At 45.9% G+C, this 13,124-nt stretch overlaps 1 protein-coding gene across 1 annotated transcript in view; it reads right to left on the reverse strand.

The window, feature by feature from the left end:
• LOC147124145 (A disintegrin and metalloproteinase with thrombospondin motifs 3-like) overlaps positions 1 to 13,124 on the reverse strand; it is a 463,277-nt gene that overhangs the window by 44,099 nt on the left and 406,054 nt on the right. Inside the window, exons 14-15 of the mRNA XM_085982801.1 lie at positions 7,845 to 8,008; positions 5,081 to 5,246 (exon numbers count right to left, since the gene is read on the reverse strand). Coding sequence (XP_085838927.1) covers positions 5,081 to 5,246; positions 7,845 to 8,008 — 330 coding nt within the window. The remainder of the gene's footprint in view (positions 1 to 5,080; positions 5,247 to 7,844; positions 8,009 to 13,124) is intronic.

The raw sequence follows: 13,124 nt of genomic DNA on the forward strand, positions 1-13,124 counted from the left end.
TGCTAGCACTGTGCGGGGGGGTTTAAACTAAAATGGCAGGGGGTTGGGAACCTGAGCAGGGATAAAAGCAAAAGATAGGAAGGAGAAAAACAAAAGTGGCAGTCAGAGAAATCAACGGTTTAAATCAAACGTGGCCACAGTAAATAATAATTCTAATAGGTCTAAGAGCGTTAAAAAAACAAGCCGGAAGGCTTTGTGTCTTAATGCGAGGAGCATTTGTAATAAGCTAGGACTTAACACCTCCCTATGCAACTGGATCCTGGACTTCCTGACGGGAAGACCCCAGGTGGTGAAAATAGGCAGAAACACCTCCTCCACACTGATCCTGAACACGGGAGCTCCCCAGGGTTGTGTGCTCAGCCCCCTTCTGTACTCCCTGTTTACTCACGACTGTGTGGCCACGCACAACTTCAGCTCCATCATCAAGTTTGTTGATGACACTACCGTTGTAGGCCTGATCACAGATGGCGACGAGACAGGCTACAGGGAGGAGGTAAGAGCCCTAGGAGAATCGTGCAAGTACAGCAACCGCTCCCTCAACATCAGCAAAACAAAGGAGATGATCGTGGATTACAGGAAGCGGCAGGGGGAGGGACACACCCCAATCTACATCGAAGGGGCTGAGGTGGAGAGGGTCAGCAGCTTCAAATTCCTGGGTGTATTCATTACGGAGGACTTATCGTGGTCCCATCACATCGACGTTGTAACCAAGAAGGTATGCCAACCCATTCTTAATCAGGAGACTGAAGAAATTTGGAATGGCCCCCCAGATTCTCACCAACTTCTACCGGTGCACCATCGAGAGTATCCTGTCCGGCTGCATCACTACCTGGTATGGCAACTGCACCGCCACAGACCGCAAGGCTCTACAGATGGTAGTGAAAGCTGCACAACACACTATAGGAATTAAACTACCTCCTGTGCAGGATATTTACCCCGAGAGGTGCCGGTGGAAGGCCCTGAGAATCATTAAAGACGCGAGTCACCCCAGCCACAACCTCTTCGCCCTGCTCCCATCCGGTAAGGGCTACCGAAGCATACGGTCTCGTACCAACAGGTTTCGAAACAGCTTCTACCCCCAGGCCATAAGACTCATGAACGATTAATTTATTATTATTTATTACTGCTGTTTTATTTATTATTACTGTTTTTCTATTAGTATTTCTATTAGTATTTTTATCCTTGTTATGCCATATTTATTCCAATGTTGGGAGGACTCGTAAAAATCAACATTTCATTGTGCAGTACACGCGTCTGCTGCATATATGACAAATAAAATTGAATTCAATTGAGGTGGATGAATTGGCTGCACAAATAGAGGTAAACGAATATGATTTGGTTGGGATTACGGAAACGTGGCTCAAGGATGGCCAAGGCTGGGAACTCAACATCCAGGGGTATTCGATATTCAGGAAAGATAGGCAAAAAGGAAAGGGAGGTGGGGTAGCACTACTGGTTAAAGAAGGGATTAATACAATTGTAATGAAAGATATTAGCTCTGATGATGTAGAATCTGTATGGGTAGAATTGAGAAATACTAAGGGGAAAAAAACATTAGTGGGAGTGGTATATAGACCTCCAAACAGTAAGGCGGAGGTTGCGGATGGCATTAAAAGGGAAATTAAAGAAGCGTGCAATAAGGGCACAGCAGTCATCATGGGTGACTTTAATCTACATATAGATTGGGCCAACCAAATTAGTAACAATACTGTGGAGGAGGAATTCCTGGAGTGTTTACGGGATGGTTTCCTGGGCCAATATGTCGAGGAACCAACCAGAGATCAGGCCATCTTAGACTGGGTATTATGTAACGAGAAAGGATTAATTAGCAATCTTGTTGTACGAGGCCCCTTGGGTTGGAGCGATCATAATATGATCGAATTCTTCATTAAGATGGAGAATGAAGTAGACTCAGAGACAAGGGTCCTCAATTTAAATAAAGGAAACTACGATGGTCTGAGGAGCGAGTTGGGTAGGATTGATTGGGGAATGGCACTCAAAGGGTTGACGGTGGATAGGCAATGGCAAACATTCAAAGACCGAATGGATGAGCTACAGAAATTGTTCATCCCAGTTTGGCATAAAAATAAAACAAAAAAGGTGACTCAACCGTGGGTAACAAGGGAAATTAGGGATAGCATAAGATCCAAGGAGAGGACATATAAATTGGCTAGAAAAAGCAATAATCCTGAGGATTGGGAGCAGTTTAGGAGTCAACAAAGGAGGACAAAGGGATTAATTAAGAAAGGGAAAATAGAATATGAGAGTAAGCTATCAGGGAACATAAAAACTGACTGCAAAAGCTTTTATAGATATGTGAAGAGAAAAAGATTGGTGAAGTCAAGCGTAGGTCCCTTACAGTCAGAATCAGGGGAATTTATAATGGGAAACAAGGAAATGGCAGACCAACTAAATACATACTTTGGTTCTGTCTTCACAAAGGAGGACACAAATAACCTCCCAGAGATGCCGGGAACATAGGGTCTGATGAAAGGGAGGAACTGAAAGAAATCAGTATTTGTAGGGAAATGGTGTTAGGAAAATTGATGGGACTGAAGGCCGATAAATCCCCAGGGCCTGATGGTCTACATCCCAGGGTACTTAAGGAAGTGGCCCTAGAGATAGTAGGTGCATTGCTGGTCATCTTCCAGAACTCGATAGACTCTGGAACGGTACCCATGGATTGGAGGGTAGCTAATGTTACCCCACTATTCAAAAAAGGTGGTAGAGAAAAAGCAGGGAATTATAGACCGGTAAGCCTGACATCGGTAGTGGGGAAAATGCTAGAGTCTATTATAAAAGATGTAATAGCAGAGCACTTGGAAAGCAGTGACAGGATCGGACAAAGTCAACATGGATTTACAAAAGGTAAATCATGCTTGACTAATCTACTGGAATTTTTTGAGGATGTAACTGGTAAAATAGATAAGGGAGAACCAGTGGATGTGGTGTATTTGGACTTTCAGAAGGCTTTCGATAAGGTCCCACATAAGAGATTAGCGTGCAAAATTAAGGCACATGGGATTGGGGGCAAGATATTGACTTGGATAGAGAACTGGTTGGCGGACAGAAAGCAAAGAGTTGGAATAAACGGGTCGTTTTCCGAGTGGCAGGCAGTGACTAGTGGGGTACCACAAGGATCGGTCCTAGGACCCCAGCTGTTCACAATATATATTAATGATCTGGATGAGGGAATTGGATGTAATATTTCCAAATTTGCAGACGACACAAAGCTGGGTGGGAGGGTAAGCTGTGAGGAGGATGTCGTGAAACTCCAGTACGATTTGGACAGGTTGGGTGATTGGGCAGAAACATGGCAAATGCACTATAATGTGGATAAATGTGAGGTTATCCACTTTGGTGGCAAAAACAGGAAGGCAGTTTATTATTTGAATGGCATGGGAGAAGGGGAAGTGCAAAGAGACCTGGGTGTTATTGTGCACCAGTCGCTGAAGGTAAGCATGCAGATGCAGCAGGCGGGTAAGAAGGCAAATGGTATGTTGGCCTTCGTAGCAAGAGGGTTCGAGTACAGGAACAAGGATGTCTTGCTACAGTTGTACAGGGCCTTGGTGAGACCGCACCTTGAGTATTGTGTGCAGTTTTGGTCGCCTTACCTGAGGAAGGACGTTCTTGCCATGGAGGGAGTGCAGCGAAGATTCACCAGGCTGATACCTGGGATGGCAGGAATGACGTATGAGGAGAGATTGTGTCGATTGGGCTTATACTCACTGGAGTTTAGAAGATTGAGAGCCAATTCATCGAAACCTATAAAATTCTGTCAGGTCTGGACAGACTAGATGCAGGAAGGATGTTTCGGATGGCCGGGGAGTCCAGAACCAGGGGTCATAGTCTAAGGATAAGGGGTAAGCCATTTAGGACTGAAATGAGGAGGAATTTCTTCACCCAGAGAGTGGTGAACCTGTGGAATTCTCTGCTGTAGTGTATGTACCCGTCTACCTTTAAGGAAACTATTGTATGTAACCGTTCACCTTTAAGAGAACTACTTTAGGTGTGGCACTACTTGTTTGGCTTCTGTATACTGTAATACCGACAGTGACCACACCAGTATATAAGTGTTGTGGCAGGATTGCTGGGGCAGATTCGCCCTGACCTTCGAATAGTAAAGACCTGTTTGTTTGTTACTCCTGAAGTCTGTGTCGTTATTAACAGTACAACCCACAGACTTTACATCTGCCACAGAGGGCGGTGGAGGCCAGTTCATTAAATATATTCAAGAAAGAGTTGGATATATTTCTTGAGGCTAAAGGGATCAAGGGATATGGGGAGAAGGCAGGGACCGGGTACTGCATTTGGATGATCAGCCATGATCTCATTGAATGGCGGAGCAGGCTCGAAGGGCCGAATGGCCTACTCCTGCTCCTATCTTCTATGTTTCTAACTTTTTCTGGCGTGTTTAATGGGTATGTATCAGATTATTGCAGCAACTTCACGCCCTTCCACATGTATTTGAATGCCTAGTCTCTTGGTGAGATACTGTTATAGCGAAACTTCTGGAAGAGTAGGGCATCTCAGGCAGCAACTTCCTGATTTCCACATTTAACCGTGTTTGTGCAGTCACTGGAAGTTGCTGTCCAATTTACTCTTTAATAACAGTGAGTGCTGATAGCCTCATCATTATTTTTACAGCAAAATCCGAGCCAATGTGATAATGACCAGATAATCTGTTTTAATGGTATTGCTTGAGGGATAAACCTTTGTCAGATCACCAGGGAGAACTCCTCTGCTCTTCTTTGTATTAGTGCCATGGGATCGACAGACGGGGCCTTGGTTTAACATCTTATCCGAAAAATGGCACCTCCGACAGTACAGCACGCCCTTGGTACTGCACTGAAGTGTCAGACTGAATTATGTGCTCAAGTCTCTGGAGCGGGATTTGAATGCACAACGATCTGATTCAGAGATGAAAGTGTTTCCCACTAAGCCACGGCTCACACTGTGGTTAGCACAGCACGCACTAAATGGTTAACGGGTAACTCTTTTGCTATGGTTAAAAGAATCAAAGCACAAACCCCTGGTAAAACAGACATTGACGTTTTACTTCATATTCAGACAGAATTACCTCCACCACATGGTTTGGAACACTGGGACCAGCTCTTCAAAGCCCACTCAAATGCATCAACATCTTCCTGAAGTACATTATTGTTGCTGATGGTTGGCAAGGAGTCCTCATGAATAATGTAGTTGTAGGTGAGACTAGATTTTGTGCTATTATTCCGAGGGATAATCTGAAAGAAACAGAAGGTTTAATAGGACAGTTAGAAAGCCACCATCGATGTCATGGATTACTGAAGATACCACATCTGAACAGCTGCAGCAACTGGTAGTTTTTTGGTCTGACATGTGGAAACTCCCCACCGTGTTGAAGAGTTTACAAAGCAAGCTATTGAGAAATCTTGTGATTCTATATTTGTCTCCTTATCACCTCCTTTTGCCTTGCACCATCATCACTTTTGTCATTTAATCACTCCTGCCCCCCACCCAGCTCAGACCTTTCCCTTTCGCTCTTTTCCAGCCCCCTTTTCCCTGGCTCTGTGCCTGCTTAAAAGCTGTTCATCTTGGACATCTTCCAGTTCTGATGAAAGGTCATGGACCTGAAATGTTGTCTCTGTTTCTCATCCAAAGATCCTGACCTGCTGAGTAGTTCCAGCATTTTCTGTTTTTATCACGGAGTAATCTACACAGTTACAGATTTGATTTGCCCAATATAGATGTCCAGCGAGCTTAGAAAAATGTTGGCAGAGCCCAGACTTATGGACTACCATGTGTGCACAGGAAGACTTCTGGAATTTAACCCACCATTTTTGTAAATTTCCTCTGCACCCTCTCTAAGGCACTTGACATCCTTCGTAACGAGTGGTGCCGAGAATTGGACACAATACTCCACCTGGGGCCTAACTAGTGTTTTATAAAGGTTTAGCTCCTTGCTTCTGTACTCTATGCCTCTATTGATAAAGCCAAGGATCTCGTATGCCTTTTTGATAGCCTTCTCAATAGCCTTCTCAACTTGTCTTGCCACCTTCAAAGATTTGTGTCTCTCTGTTCCTTTACCCCTTTTAAAATTGTACCATTTAATTTATATTGTCTCTTCTCATGCATCACTTCACACTTAAATTGCATCTGCCATGTGTCTGCCCATTTCATGAGGAGCTCCCCATACCTGCTACCAACCTGCGCTTTTCAATTTTTTAATGACCAACTAGTAACTACTAACTAGTGGTAAGGTAAGCAGGGCTCTTGTTGAGATCAATATGGGTTATTAGCATGGGTTTGTTAATGGCAAATCATGTTTGACTAACTTGATTGAGCTCTTTGATGAAATAACGGAAAGGGTGGATGAGGGTAGTGTGGTTGATGTGTGTATGAACTTTCAAAAGGCATTTGATAAAGTACCACATAATAGACTCATTAGCAAAATTGAAGCCCATGGGATTAAAGAGGCAGTGGCTATGTGGTACAAAATTGGCTACGGGACAGAAAGCAGAGAGAGAGCAGTGGTGAAGGGTTGTTTTTCAGACTGGAAGGAAGTGTGCATTGATGTCCCCCAGGGATCGGTGTTGGGAGCACTGCTCTTCTTGATATATATTAATGACCTGGACTTGGGTATATAGGGCATCATTTCAAAGTTTGCAAATGACACAAAACTCGGAAATGTAGTAAACAGTGAAGAGGATAGTGACAGACTTCAGGAGGACACAGACAGACTGGTGAAATGGGCAGACACATGGCAGATGCAATTTAATGCAAAGAAGTGTGAAGTGATTAATTTTGGTACGAGGAATGAGGAGAGGCAATATAAACTAAATGGTACATTTTTAAATGGGGTGCAGGAACAGAGAGACATGGGGGTGTGTGTGCTCAAGTCTTTGAAGGAGGCAGGACAAGTTGAGAAGGCTGTTAAAAGCCATATGGGATCCTTGGCTTTATAAATAGAGGCATAGAGTACAAAAGCAAACACGTTATGCTGAACCTTTATAAAACACTGGTTAGACCCTGGTTAAAGTATTGTATCTCATTCTGGGCACCACACTATAGGAAGGATGTCAAGGCCTTAGCGAGGTTGCAGAGGAGATTTACTAGAATGGTTACATGGAAACATTAGGGAAACTGGAGTTTTTCTCCTTTGTGCAGAAATGGCTAAGGGGAGATTTAATAGAGCTGTTCAAAATCTTGAAGGGTTTGATAGAGGTTATTGGTTACCATACAAATACAAGTTGTTTTTATTGAAGATAATGTGGGTCAAAGAAAGGATTATGATGCTGTAATGGCAATTTCCCAAACTACACTCTTCCTGTGCCGCTTCCTGCTAGGAGCTGGGGACCAGTGACTTTATCCGATTCACAGAATCACACAGAAACCCCACAGTGCAGATAGAGGCCATTTCGGCCCATCGAGCCTGCACCGACACATATCCCACCCGATCCCCGTAACCCCTACACCAACACATATCCCACCCCTATCCCCGTAACCCCACGTATTTAATCCCCCTAACACTAAGGGTCAATTTTTTATCATAGCCAATCAACCTAACCCGCACATCTTTGGACTGTGGGAGGAAACCGGAGCACTCGGAGGAAACCCACGCAAACACGGGGAGAATGTGCAAACTCCACACAGACAGTCGCCCGAGGCCGGATTCGAACCCGGGTCCCTGGCGCTGTGAGGCAACAGTGCTAACCACTATGCCACCGTGCTGCCTATCTCACAAGTTTCATTTCTATTTATCTGGAGATCTCGGGGCAGGAAAATGTCCAAAGATCTGAAGTTGTTAGCCTTGTCAAAATTCTTGTACTAGCGCTAAATAAGGTGCGAGAAGAATCACTCACCAGGACCACAACAGCATCATGCAAAGGGCCATCTGTATGAAGAGTTTCTATATCATCCTCCAAGGTGTATGCCCACTCTATGCCCAGTTCAATAAAAACCTTTGTCTTGGCTTTGTCTCCTTTGCCATTCAGAATGTAGTGGCCTGTAGCCTGGTTCTTGACAGCTGAGACGTAAAATGAAGATAGTTGTGTGCAAAAATGGATAACAAATATATCACACAAGTTACCACAGGATCTCATTATCAGTTCTCAACAAGTTATGCCTGAATTTTATTAAATTACTTGACTTCAGAAATACTGAACTAAAGATATTAAGGTATAAAAATATTAGATGAATAAGATATTCACAATATTTTACCAAAATATGCCAGACAAGGAGGCTTGGGTTGTTTACATTAATATTAATATCTGTTTTAAGACCGTTCTTCTATTTGTGAGCAATGGTCTTAAAACAGATATTAAGAAAACCCTCTTTACTCAAACAGTCAGAAAAAAACTGCCAGGGAGGGATGATGGAAGAGCAGGGTACTAGAACATTGTGATTTAATGGATGAGTTAAGGGACTAAAGGAGAGTTAGGATAGTAGAGGGATCAGTTCACTGATAGAGTTCGGGTACTGCATAGATGAGCCTTAATAGGAGAGATACGTTAATGGAGGAAAGAGCTTCAATGGCAGATTTTGGATATTAGAAGGTGAGAATTAGGGTACTGGAGGGTGAGCTTTGAAAGGAGAGGTTTCCGCCCTTGCCACAGTAGCGAAACGGCTCTCATCAAAGTCATAAATGGCATCCTTTGTGACTGTGACAAAGGTAAACTATCCCTCCTCGTCCTTCTTGACTTGTCTGCAACCTCTGACATGGTTGACCACTCCATCCTCCTCCAACGCCTCTCCACCGTTGTCCAGCTGGGTGGGACTGCACTCGTCTGGTTCCATTCTTATCTATCTAATCGTAACCAGAGAATCACCTGCAACGGCTTCTTATCCCACTCCCGCATTGTTACCTCTGGTGCCCCCCAAGGATCTATCCTTGGCCCCTCCTATTTCTCATCTACATGTTGCCCCTTGGCGATGTCATCCGAAAACACAGCATCAGTTTCCACATGTTCGCTGACGACACCCAGCTCTACCTCACTACCTCTTCTCTCGACCCCTCCACGGTCTCTAAATTGTCAGACTGCTTGTCCGACATACAGTTCTGGATGAGCAAAAATGTTCTCCAATTAAATATTGGGAAGTCCGAAGCCATTGTTTTCGGTCCCCGCCACAAACTCCGTTCCCTACCCATTGACTCCATCCCTCTCCCTAACATCTGTCTGAGGCTGAACCATACTGTCCGCAACCTTGGTGTCATATTTTACCCTGAAATGAGCTTCCGACCACATATCCGCAGCGCAACAAAGACCGCCTATTTCCACCTCCGTAACATCGCCCGTCTCCACCCTTGTCTCAGCTCATCCGCTGCTGAAACCCTCATCCATGCCTTTGTTACCCCTAGACTTGACTATTCCAACGCACTCCTGGCTGGTCTCCCACATTCCACCCTACATAAATTTGAGGTCATCCAAAACTCGACTGCCCGTGTCCTAACTCGCACCAAGTCCCGTTCATCCATTACCCCTGTGCTCGCTGACCTACAATGCCTCGATTTCAAAATTCTCATCCTTGTTTTCAAATCCCTCCATGGCCTTGCCCCTTCCTATCTCTGTAATCTCCCGTAGCCCCACAACCCCACCCCCCGCCCCCCGCAGGCATCTTCGCTCCTCTAAATCTGCCCTCTTGAGCATCACTGATTATAATCGCTCAACCATTGCTGGCCGTGCCTTCTGTTGCCTAGGCCCTAAGCTCTGCAATTCCCTGCCTAAACCTCTTCGCCTCTGTACTTCTCTTTCCTCCTTTAAGACGCTTCTTAAAACGTACCTCTTTGATCAAGCTTTTGGTCACCTGCCCTAATTTATCCTTATGTGGATCGGTGTCAAATTTTTTGTCTTAAAATACTCCTGTGCAGCGCCTTGGGACGTTTTACTACGTTAAAGGCGCTATATAAATACAAGTTGTTGTTGTTGTTGAGAGTTAGGGTACGGGAGGGTGAGCTTTGATTGGAGAGTTAGGGTAACTCACGGGTGAGCTTTGATTGGAGACTTAGGGTACAGGAGGGTGAGCTTTGATTGGAGGGTTAGGGTACTGCAGGGTGAGCTTTGATTGGAGAGTTAGGGTACAGGAATGTGAGCTTTGATTGGAGGGTTAGGGTACTGGAGGGTGAGCTTTGATTGGAGAGTTAGGGTACTGGAGGGTGAGCTTTGATTGGAGGGTTAGGGTACTGGAGGGTGAGTTTTGATTGGAGAGTTAGGGTACTGGAGGGTGAGCTTTGATTGGAGGGTTAGGGTACGGGAGGGTGAGTATTGATTGGACAGTTAGGATTCTGGAGGGTGAGCTTTGATTGCAGGGTTAGGCTACGGGAGGGTGAGCTTTGATTGGAGAGTTAGGGTACTGGAGGGTGAGCTTTGATTGGAGGGTTAGGGTACGGGAGGGTGAGCTTTGATTGGAGGGTTAGGGTACGGGAGGGTGAGCTTTGATTGGAGGGTTAGGGTACGGGAGGGTGAGCTTTGATTGGAGAGTTAGGGTACTGGAGGGTGAGCTTTGATTGGAGGGTTAGGGTACGGGAGGGTGAGCTTTGATCGGAGGGTTAGGGTACTGGAGGGTGAGCTTTGATTGGAGAGTTAGGGTTCTGGAGGGTGAGCTTTGATTGGAGAGTTAGGGTACTGGAGGGTGAGCTTTGATTGGAGGGTTAGGGTACGGGAGGGTGAGCTTTGATCGGAGGGTTAGGGTTCTGGAGGGTGAGCTTTGATTGGAGAGTTAGGGTTCTGGAGGGTGAGCTTTGATCGGAGGGTTAGGGTTCTGGAGGGTGAGCTTTGATTGGAGGGTTAGGGTACTGGAGGGTGAGCTTTGATTGGAGGGTTAGGGTACTGGAGGGTGAGCTTTGATTGGAGGGTTAGGGTACTGGAGGGTGAGCTTTGATCGGAGGGTTAGGGTTCTGGAGGGTGAGCTTTGATCGGAGGGTTAGGGTACGGGAGGGTGAGCTTTGATTGGAGAATTAGGGTTCTGGAGGGTGAGCTTTGATTGGAGAGTTAGGGTTCTGGAGGGTGAGCTTTGATCGGAGGGTTAGGATTCTGGAGGGTGAGCTTTGATTGGAGGGTTAGGGTACTGGAGGGTGAGCTTTGATTGGAGGGTTAGGGTACGGGAGGGTGAGCTTTGATTGGAGGGTTAGGGTACGGGAGGGTGAGCTTTGATTGGAGAGTTAGGGTTCTGGAGGGTGAGCTTTGATTGGAGGGTTAGGGTACGGGAGGGTGAGCTTTGGTTGGAGAGTTAGGGTTCTGGAGGGTGAGCTTTAATTGGAGGGTTAGGGTACGGGAGGGTGAGCTTTGATTGGAGGGTTAGGGTACGAGAGGGTGAGCTTTGATTGGAGAGTTAGGGTTCTGGAGGGTGAGCTTTGATTGGAGGGTTAGGGTACGGGAGGGTGAGCTTTGATTGGAGGGTAGGGTACTGGAGGGTGAGCTTTGATTGGTGTGTTAGGGTACGGGAGGGTGAGCTTTGATTGGAGGGTTAGGGTTCTGGAGGGTGAGCTTTGATTGGAGGGTTAGGGTACTGGAGGGTGAGCTTTGATTGCAGGGTTAGGGTACTGGAGGGTGAGCTTTGATTGGAGGGTTAGGGTACGGGAGGGTGAGCTTTGATTGGAGGGTTAGGGTACTGGAGGATGAGCTTTGATTGGAGGGTTAAGGTACTGGAGGGTGAGCTTTGATTGGAGGGTTAGGGTACGGGAGGGTGAGCTTTGATTGGAGGGTTAGGGTTCTGGAGGGTGAGCTTTGATTGGACAGTTAGGGTACGGGAATGTGAGCTTTGATGGACAAACGACCTTATCCTGGATATTTATGTTCTAACACTCATGCAGGAAATGTTACACAGATGTTGGTCAATGTTTACTTCCTGTTATTTTTCTACTCATTGCATGTTTATTTTCTCTCATCCATGTATTTCCCTCTCCTATTGAAAGTGTTGAATCCATGCTGAGATACTGTTTCACAAGGGTTGGCTTCCTCTGTGATTTTGCTCAAACAACCGTTCTTCATAGGGGAGCTTCGTCAATGTCAGCAGACAATTCGACAGCCAAGCTCAATCATAACTTCATCTGACATTCACACATGCGCTTTCCAGCAGGGGCCATTGGACGGCAATCATTTCCAGCAGGGACCATTGGACAGCAATCATTTCCAGCAGTGACCATTGGACAGTAATCATTTCCAGCAGGGACCATTGGACAGCAATCATTTCCAGCAGGGACCATTGGACAGTAGTCATTTCCAGCAGGGACCATTGGACAGCAATCATTTCCAGCAGGGACCATTGAACGGCAATCATTTCCAGCAGGGACCATCGGACGGCAATCGTTTCCAGCAGGGACCATTGGACAGCAATCATTTCCAGCAGGGACCATTGGACAGCAATCATTTCCAGCAGGGACCATTGGACAGTAATCATTTCCAGCAGGGACCATTGGACAGCAATTATTTCCAGCAGGGACCATTGGACAGCAATCATTTCCAGCAGGGACCATTGGACAGCAATCATTTCCAGCAGGGACCATTGGACAGCAATCATTTCCAGCAGGGACCATTGGACAGCAATCATTTCCAGCAGGGACCATTGGACAATGATTTCCAGCAGGCAATCAGGAATGAGTGCCTGCCTGATGCTTCAACTCAGTGAGCACTGAAGCACACATAAGCATCCGTACCAGTACCTGGGCAGAGATCAGCTAATTCAGCAGAGTGAGGATCGATCTCGCAATCCTTTTACTGTGGATGACCAACCTATGTACTCAGTAAGCTTGTTAAACTATTAGGGGAGCCCTCAATATGCAGCAAATTAATTTCCCTACATTCTACGACTCTTCTACTTCCTGAAACTCTAAGGGCTGGATTTTCATTCAGCAGTCGGGAAGGAGGCGGGACTACAATTTTCAGGTTTTAGTCCCGCCTCCATCGGCGTCCGGCCAATCGACGCGATTTTCCCTTGATTGACCTTGTTGAGCCCGCCCAGCGGGCTCAGCAGGCCAATTAAGGGCCACCCGGCAACAGGTGACGTCACAGACTGAAATTTCATCTGTCAAGAGGTGTTGCAGATGAAATATCAGTGTTTCACAGCTGTTTGAAGCTGTCAAACACTGACAGTCTGACTTCTAACCTGAGTCCTTCTATGCAGACTCAGTTAGAACTGTCACCGGC

Source organism: Somniosus microcephalus, chromosome 1, assembly GCF_052327205.1.
Source record: "Somniosus microcephalus isolate GS21.2 chromosome 1, FLI_Smic_1.0, whole genome shotgun sequence".
NCBI classification, from domain to species: Eukaryota; Metazoa; Chordata; class Chondrichthyes; order Squaliformes; family Somniosidae; genus Somniosus; species Somniosus microcephalus.